This window comes from Equus asinus, chromosome 15 (genome assembly GCF_041296235.1).
Source record: "Equus asinus isolate D_3611 breed Donkey chromosome 15, EquAss-T2T_v2, whole genome shotgun sequence".
Lineage (NCBI taxonomy): Eukaryota > Metazoa > Chordata > Mammalia > Perissodactyla > Equidae > Equus > Equus asinus.
In genome coordinates this window covers 30,191,907-30,201,502 of record NC_091804.1, presented here as the reverse complement: position 1 = coordinate 30,201,502, position 9,596 = coordinate 30,191,907, and the positions used below count along the sequence as shown (strand labels likewise).

The 9,596-nt window shown below is 49.2% G+C and overlaps 1 protein-coding gene across 3 annotated transcripts in view; it reads right to left on the bottom strand.

Moving 5' to 3' along the window:
- Positions 1-1,902: 1,902 nt before the first annotated feature.
- PPP1R16B (protein phosphatase 1 regulatory subunit 16B) overlaps positions 1,903-9,596 on the bottom strand; it is a 99,290-nt gene continuing 91,596 nt past the window's right edge. For all 3 annotated transcript variants that reach the window (XM_070485929.1, XM_014847196.3, XM_014847198.3), the window contains exon 11: positions 1,903-6,683. In XM_070485929.1, the coding sequence (XP_070342030.1) occupies positions 6,174-6,683 (510 nt within the window). In that variant the 3' untranslated portion in view covers positions 1,903-6,173. The remainder of the gene's footprint in view (positions 6,684-9,596) is intronic.

The window sequence follows — 9,596 nt, the reverse complement described above, 5'->3', positions numbered from 1 at the left end:
GGGCGTTGGCGCAGGCAGCGGAGCCCGCACAAAGGCCCGATAGCCCGGCCCCGCCATCCTAGCGCGCCCCCTGCTGGCCCGCCCTAAAAGGCCCCGCGCGTTCAGATTCAGGCTCCGCCAAGAGAGGCTGCCTCCTACTCCCGGGCACACTGTCCGCGCTGCTCGGGGGCTCCCAGGGCTTGGGTTTGGCCAGCCATGTCGCCTTTATCCCCTGCATTTAATCATTCATTCGTTCGTTCGTTCAAAAATACTGGTCCATCCTAATAGCCACTCCTTTGATTACAGCTTCAGGTAGCTTTCTCTTGTCTCACTTCATCTTTTTTTGCCTGGCAAAACCCTAATTCTGGTTAAACCGCACTCTCCCCCTATTTTCCACCTGCACCCGGGCAGCCACACAGGGCTGGGCAAAAGAAAACGCAACCCTGCTGAGTGGTTGTGCTTTAAATTCATCCTCTCAAGTGGGCCCTTAGGGTTGCCTGCTAGCCTACCTTTCCCTCGTTCACTCTACCTCTTCCTCTCTCCTTGCTTCGGGAAAATAGGAGCAGTCAGGCAAGAACGTCCACATGCTCCCACCACATCTACCTGCCCATCTGCATCTCTGCCCACGTCCTGGGCCTTCTGCTACTATGGATGAACTGTCCCTTCCATTTAGCCCTCGCTGCCAGCCCCTCTACTACTAACCCATATCTCTCTAGCAATTCTCTCCTCTCTCCTGGATCTTCAATTTCCCTTCTTTACTGGTTCATACAAACATGCTGAAAATATTTTTCATCTTAAAACCACCCTTTCTTGCCCCTACATTCCTCTAGAGCTTCCGCCCCACTTCTCTGCTCAGTTTGATAGCATAAAACCTCAAACAAGTTGTTTATACTTGCTGTCTCCAGTTTTCCTCCCATTCTCCCTTGAACCCTGTCCAATCAATCCTATGCCTCCTCTGCTCTGCCAAAACCTCTTGTCAAGGTCATCATGAGTTCCACAGTGCTAAATCCAATAGTCTCTTTTCAGGCTTCATTTTCTTTGTGTAAATGCGAAAGCATATGTACAACTGTAAAGTGCTTCATAACGTGAGAGGTTACCATTATTATTTAGAAACCAATACATGTTTAAAATGGATGAATGCCTGCTGCTGCAAAGATAGTTCTGTTTTTCCCATCCTCTCCCCATCCCAGCCTGTTCGTGAACTTTTTCAAGCCCAAGTGTGGGCCTTTCCGTGTGTCCCTGCTCTGGCATCCAGCATCCATGAGTCCAAGAGTGGACCCTTTTCATCTTCTTCCAAGACACCAACAGACTTCTGCATATGACAAAGACAAGGACTATCACGGTCTGGGGCTGTGCAACCACATAGCTTGTCTGCCCGAGATAAAAAGTGAGAATAACCAGGGTCTCACCTGCTCTATTGTCACAGTAATGTGAAGCAGTATATAGTATTTTACTTCCCCACTGTAAGCTATATGAGAAGGACTGGGGTGGGGTGGGGGGAAGAGGATGGGACAAGTTGGTGCACTCCAAGAACAGAACAGAAAAGAGGGGCAGCCCTGTTACATGTAAATATGTCATCAGACAAACCTTTGAAAGTGTGAAAATATATACATACATATGAGCTGTTATAGGGCTCCATGTTAATTCCAAAGGGAACATTTAACAGAGTGAAGGTCATTCCCAACCACTCATCTTTTCTTGAATTCATCAGGTATCACCATCTCCCAGTCTAGAAAGACATCTGCTCCATGTCTGAGCTCTCAGAGCTCCCTCTGCTCCTGGGATCTCCTGGGAGAGCTCTCTATGGTAGAGGTAGGGACCAGGAGCCCTTCTCCACCCCTATCCCAACCATCACCTTTTTGTTAATTCAAATCAGCATCATTCAAGTGAGCTCACAGCAATGACCACAGCCACACTAACAGGTGTTATTAAAAGAAATTTAATAATCTTAATTAAAAACTCTTAACAGCGAATTCTGTCACAGGCCTTGGCAGCTGGAAGCAACTCCAGGGGCATGCCCCTTTGGGATGTGGTTGAGCCATGGTCTCAGACACAAGGTCCACCACTGCCGCGTGGTGAGGAGCTACCTGGAAGTTACTTCAATACAATATCAAAGATCCGCGAGGATTTTTTTTTAAAAAAAGTTTTAAATATATTAGACTCTCTTGATTGCCATTTTTACACAAAGCTGCTGATACAGTATACAGAGTTGTAACTTTGTTTTCACATAAAATACATTTTTCTTAAGTGTTCTCTGTACATCAGTGGCTTCTGGTCTGGTGAATTATTGCGGAGGGCTGGGGGTCTGCAGACTTTTCCTGGGTGCGCAGAGCCAGACCCCGCACTGTGGCACTTGCAATGCCCATGGGAAGCAGGCCCTCTGGCCAACAACTGGCCAACAAGAGACTCCTGTCAAGGAGAGGGCTACAGCTCCTGGCAAAGGAGGTCACTTCTGTGGAGTCATCCACTGACCACATGACCCATTGCTCTTATATGCCCTGGGGGAGGGGTAGCTGTCCCCAGGCTACAATAGCAAGAGTTAAATACAGTCCTTCTGGGCATCTTGTAAGGAGCACCCTTCTGGAAAGTGCCCCAGTATCCTGCTCTGGGAAAGCAAGTGGGAGAGAGAGCTCAAGATCAAAAGGTATCTGACACCAATAACCAAATGGTCTCATGTTATTACAAAGCCAGCAAACTGGGGTGGGGTAGGACAGGGGACACACCCTTGTTAACTTTTCTAAGCCCATTGAAATTGATCAAACAGTGCAGAACAGTTTCATCAATGCCGCATATTTGATGGAGAATTACATCCTGAAGTCTTCATTACATTAGGTACAGGTCTGAGGTTCATTCACCTTCCCTGAGCTACTGGCTGGAAACTCACTATCTAGTGATAGACACCAATTTTCAATTGTTTGGGGCATAGGGTGGGAACAAGGGCAGGGCTCATGGTGAGCCATGTGGCACATGCTTTGGAGGTAGCCTCCTTTAATCTGTCAGGAACTGCCCCCAGACCTGGGTCTAGTGGGAGCTGGGCAGCTGGTCGACCTTGCCAGCTTTCTCCCGGCTCCTTGATCCACACCTGCCAGGAAGAGAGGTGGACTCATGAGGAAAGGCTTCAATGTTAAAGGAGAAGCTCCTTTTCCTCCCATTATCCATGGGTGGGGCAGAAGGACTCCGTAATAAATGAGCAAAAATGAGCCAGAGACAATGAGTTTAAGAAGCTGAGATGCATTTGGCAGCAAATTCCAGATTTCTTGTTCTTCTAGATGCTGACCTCAAACTGCTTTTATACAGTGTCCCAAAGATACTGGCCTGAGGCGGATATCCCTAAAAGCCCCAGATGGACTTGGGATGCTGTCTGCCTGGAACCCAAGATCCGACAGGTGCATTTAGTGGCAAACATTATCCAGGGGTGGCCATGACAGTGGTTTCCCAGCTAGAAGGATTCATACTCTATGGATTTTAGGAGCTGAAAAGCAAAGGGATGTGAACCAGGATGCAGTCACTGTCTCAGGTGAATTGAATGGGGCTGCTGATACCCCTGGTCCTCAAGGGATGAAAACTGTAAAGAGCGGTCTCCTCACTCTGTCTTGTTCGTCCTTTATCCCCAAACCTAACATAGTGCCTGGTGTGTTGCAACTGCTCCACAAACTGCATGAGTGAATAAATGAATGACCCTGGCCCCAACTTGTCCCTCATCACCCAAGAGACCCACAGGGAAACTTCCCCAGGTACTTGAAGCTCTAACAGGGAATGGTTTATCCCCGACTGAAAACACGAGCTAATGCCCAAGAGTCTGCAGTTGGCTCCTGCCAGGGAATCAGGCGGGATTCCCAGTCCTCTGGGTGGGAGAGGAATGGCCCAGGAGGCAGGAAGCAAGGGGGAAGCAGGGAATCCAGAGGGCTCAGAGTGGGCAATAAGTGCCTTCAGTCTCTGGCCCCTGAGCAAACAGATCTGAAAACCTGCACAGCTCTCTCCTAGGAGTGTGTGGCTTCCCTCGGCACTCCCCAGCTTGCTACTTAAGTTGGCTTAAGAAGAATTGCAGTGTCAGTCTGATCTGAACACTGTTTTAAAGCCAAAGGTACATATGTTTTGTTTCATCCCTGTCCTGCTCCGGCCATAGGCTGAGATGATGCAGAGGCTGCCCCCAGACCCCAGGGATGTGGGAGGCATGACGCCCACCTGCCTGCAGTCTCCTGACCTGCCCCTCCACCCTAGACTGTTCCGGGCGTTGGGGTGGGAGTGGCCTGGTGCTGTGACTCTCCCTGCATCCAGGAGCCACCAGGGGCGCAATGACTCCCCTGAGTCCCTGCTCTCCAGCCCAACTGCCCTGCCCCTGGTAAAGCATCAGCCAGGTCCCTTGGGATCCAGCTCCCCCTCTGGGCTAGGGGAGCCATGGGGGCCACAGTGGGGGACTGGGACTGACAAACAGCAGCCCCATTACTAGGGTGGCGGCACATGGAGGCTCCTCCAGCCCCAGCCCCCTGGCCCAAGTGCCCCTCGGAGAGAATTTCTCAAAGGCTCAGAAAGAAGAGGGTTAAAGGGAACCCAGATTTGTCTCCCAAATCCCAGAATCTGGACCTAAGGGGCCCCTTCAGAGCTCTAAGGAGGTAGTTTTAGGACCAGTGAAAGGCGCACAGGGCAGGGAACAAACCTGCAGCTTGTGAATTACACCAACAGGTTTTGGATGAGCCTTCGGACAGCACCCAACTCATGGGCAACAATTTCAAAGGGGCTCATGAGAGAATGCAGTGGAGAGGGGACAAGCAGCCTGCCCCTCATGGTCCTCCCTCTCCAGCATCAGGGAGACAGGGGCTATGAAACTGTAGAGCTGGAGTGAGACCCAACTCCAGCCCCACCACTGCATGGATTCACTCTCCTGAATGCAGCACAGAGAGTTGGCCACGGGCACCTTGGGTTTGCAGCCTTGTGACGTCACCACTCCGGGAGCAGGCTGGGAGCCCCTGGGCCAGGCGGAAACTCACAAGGGCCAACTGGAAAACTTGTGGCACTGAGCACTCTAGAAAAGGCAAGCCGGGCCGGGGTCCTGAGCATTCACTCTGGGAGGGGTGTGGGCCCCAGCAGCCCCTCACTGCTCATTCTGATGGCTCAGTCTGAGGGGGCTGGCTGAGTTTGGCTGGAGCAAAACCTGAAGCCATCTGAATATTTACAAAGATCAGCCAGGATGCTGCGCTCTGTCGCGGTTAACAGAGATGTTTGTAGAAATTAACAACACGAACTCATCCCTCACCTCAGAAAAGCCCTTCAACTGAAGCACCTCATTTAGCTTCACTTTTCCAACCCCCGTTGGTAAAACCTAGCACTTGTGATGCTATCCATGAAAGAAAGCAAATTCAGTTACCTCTTGCCTAGTTTTACAGCCTAAAATAATTCTTTTACCAAATGCACTTTGGGAAACACTAACTTTGCTCCCCCTCCCCCTCCACTTGTTGATATTTTCACCCAAGAGCAAAATGTGATTTGGAATGGAATAGCCTGGTCTTCGACCTCAGCCCCTGGGTAGTCACACAGCTGGCCCCTCACCTGGGCAAGGCTGTGGGGAGCAGGCCTGTATCCATCTCATCGACCCCATGGATGCATGGCTCCCTGTGAACACAGAGAGGACACCCTGCTCCTGCCAGATGTGGATGGTGGCCCAGACCCTGGTATGACTCTGGGCAGGTCTCAGCTGAGCAGGCCCCTCCCTTGCTAAAGCCATGTTGGCAGTGGTGATGAAACTCTGAAACGTAACTTCAATCCTCTTGGGCATAGCCCACAAATTCTCAGTCCCACCTGCTTCCCATGAGCCCAGCTGTGTCATTCCTACACATGTTGATTGAGCATGTGTGTGAGTGTGTGTTGACATGTGACAAGCAAGTACTGGTCCAGAGAAGCCTTTACCAATGACAGAACTGGAAATGCAGCCCGCCCTCCCAAAATCTGACAGCAGGGTGGGTCAGGAAGCCACGATGGGCCTTGTTTCTGATGGCAGACAATGCAGCAGGAAGCAGAACCGTGAGAAGTGGTGATGCTATGAGCAGCTGGGTGAGAGGTGGGGTCGGGGTTCCTCTGGAAAGCCGAGCCCACCTGCCCCCCAGCTGCCCTCTGATGCCTCCCCAGCCAGAGCTGCTGGGCTGGACTGGATTCCAGGGACCCCTCCCCAAAGCATTTCTCTCCTTGTCACACAGAGACTAGGAGATGCGGCAGCAGCCATGGACCTTCTCCTCCATCTCTTCTATGGGGGCCTTGAACTTCAAGAGCGGGGGATCTCCGCTGGTGACCGTGTAATACACCGAGGTCCCATTGCTGCTGTACGGTGAAGTTCTGCCTCCGATCAAGGGGGCCTTGCCTTCATTGCTGCTCTCGCCCACCCTGGCCATGCTGCTGCCCAGGTGGGTACTCAGGAAGGGGTGGCTAAGCAGCTTGGCTGCAGCCCGCTGCCGCTTCAGCTCCAGAAGCGTCTGGGGGCTCTGTTCCTTGTAGCCACTCCAGGGCGGGGGGGCATCGGCCACGCCAGGGCTGCCATAGGCCATGTTGTAATCGGGCACCTCATGCACTTTCCAGACGTCTCCGTTGGACAGTGCATACTGGTAGGTGCTGACCGGAGCCCGGAGGCCATTCTCAACAGGCATGTCCATTTCACTTCGTGGGATCTTGGTAGAAAACTCAGAGAGCAGTACGGGCTTCTCCAACCTGGGATTCTAAGAGTGAGAAGGACAACATTACCAGCTGGCTGGAGGATCTGAACCCACTCCCCACTTGTACCTCTGCTGAGGGCATTATTGTTTGGACCTGTCCTCATCTGTTTTCCCTACCTGGGTAATAGGACCTCCATTTTCCTTTGGGGAAATCACCAATCTATGTGTTTTGGTAGAGCTGACCAACTCCCATCTTGCTCCAAGGGCTGGACCATGACCCCAGGCCTGGCTGGTCAACATCCTCGCTATAGGAATTGGTTTAGGGATGGGTTCTTGACCGAAATTGGTTCAATGAAAGTCAACCCTGGAACTTTTGCTACAATGATTGGGAAAGAGAAGTTCTGTCTCTGCAGGAACTGTGGGTAGTAAGAATGAAGTAAGCTGGGGACCAGGGAGACACCATGTCAAAGGGTCTGCTTTACGGTGAAGGCGGCTTGAAGGAAGACTGAAAGACAGAGGGAGCGTCCCGATGATGTGCTTTGAGCCCCTGGATCCAGCTGGTCCCAGACTTTTTAGTTACATGAACCAATAAATTCCTTTTTTGTGAAAGCCAATTTTAGTTGGGTTTTTGGTCACTTGTAATCCTTCCTCTGTATTCCCAGCATATGTCCACTCCAAATGGCAGAGAGTCTTACCCAGAGATCCTTTATACCCATAATCCCTGGATAACAAGACCCTTAAAAGTAGCTGCTACCTAGAAACTATAAACTAAAAGGTAGATACGTCCGACAATAACAAAAATGTAAAGCATAGCAAAAATCACCATAAACAAAGTCAAAAGATGCATGAAGAGACTGGAAAAATATTTGCAACATATATGACAGAAAAGGGACCAATTTCCTAAATATATAAAGAGTTCTTAAGAGTCCATTTAAAAAAGCCCAACCACCCAACAGAAAAAAAAGGCAAAACACATTAATATGCAGCTCACAGAAAAATATATATAGATATATATACCACATATAAACGTAGGAAAAATATTCAACCTCCCTAATATTAATGTTATAAAAACTAAAACAACAAAGTAGCATGACCAATATTTTAAAAGTGTGTGATTACTCACTGTTGGTAAGGGTGTGGAGAAATGGGTAGGCATAAACTGCCACAACCTCTTCGGAGGACAGTATCACATCATCAGAAAAAAATTTTTTTTTAAGAAAGAATGTACACCTTGCCCCAGCAGGCTCAGGGGATATGCTCCCTAAGGGGAGCAAAGCCTGAAAGTCATCGTTAGGCAGGTGGGGAAATTATGGCAAGTACTTGTTCTGGAATGTTCTGCAGCTGGTAAGAAGAATGAAGACAATCTTTATGTGCTGACTCGTGATTCCAAGAATCTCTATTTCTGGGAAAGAGCTCCAAGAAATACAAAATTAGGTTAAAATATGGTAAGGTGGGGGGCACTTGCCATAGCAAGCTTCCATTTGTTTGTTTCTTCTTTTTCTTTAATGGCTCCTTCTGAACTATACAGGCAGACTGAGGCCACATGGTTGGGGGTGGGAGGGAAGGACAGATCCTTGATGGTCTAAGTCAGTGCTTCTCAAACTTTCATGTGCACCTGAGTCTCCTGGGGCTCTGGTTAAAATGTGTATTCTGACTAACTAGATCGGGGTCGGGACCTGAATTTCAGCATTTCTAACAAGTTTCTGCCCATGCCTGAGTAGCAGGGACCTAAGACACTGATTCTCAACCTTGGATGCACACTGGAATCATCTGAGGGTTCAAAACATATACAACGCCAATCTGACAAGGCTACATACTGTGTATGTCCAACTCTATGACAATCTGGAAAAGCCAAAACTGTGGAGACAGTAACAAGATCAGTGGCTGCCAGAGGGTGGGGGAGGGATGAATATGTGGAGCACTGGGGATTTTGGGGGCAGTGAAAGTATTCGGTATGACACTTTAACCATGGCTACATGACATTATACATTTCTCAAAAGCCAGAGAATGTACAACACAGAACCCTAATGGACTTCAGTTAATAATAAGGTATCAATATTGGCTCATCAATGATAATATATGTACAACACTAATGCAAGATGTTAATAATAGTGGAAACTGGGGGACACAATCGGGGGTGGGGTATATATATATATATATATATATATATATATATATGAACTGTCTGTACTTTCCACTCATTTTTCTGTAAACATGAAACTGCTCAAAAAAATCAAGTCTAGGTGCTGGCCCTGTGGCCGAGTGGTTAAATTCACACGCTCCGCTGCAGGCTGCCCAGTGTTTCGTTGGTTCGAATCCTGGGCGTAGACATGGCACTACTCATCAAGCCACGCTGAGGCAGCGTCCCACATGCCACAACTAGAAGGACCCCCAATGAAGAATATACAACTATGTACCAGGGGTCTTTGGGGAGAAAAAGGAAAAAAAAAAATCAAGTCTATTAATTTAAAAAAATACATAAATACAATGCCTAGGTCCCAAGCCCAGAGATTCTGATTTAATCAGTCTGGTTGCAGCCTGGACAACAGGATTTTAAAAAAACACAAAAATGAAAACACCTCCCCAGGTAATTTTCTTGCACAGTTTAGATTGTGAAGCGCTATTTGAAGAGATGGGGCTATCTCGTCACTGCTGTGCCTAGTACCCTGGAGTCAGCTCTGACGAAAGCATGTACCAGAGCCAGCCCCAGGGGCCAACAGGGCAGAATCTCGGCAGAAACGTGACTTGAGCATCAAGCTGAGCAAATATTCCCTTAGATAAGTGGTTCTCAAATTCCAACGTACACCAGAACCCCCTGGAGGGCCCTGGCCCCAGAGTTCATGATCCAGTACATCTGGGACAGAGCCTGAGACTCTGCATTTCTAAGTTCCCAGGTGATGCTGATGCTGCTAGACCAGGGACCACACCTGGAGAATCTCTCCCTACCTTAGAGACCATCACATCCTTGCCAGCACC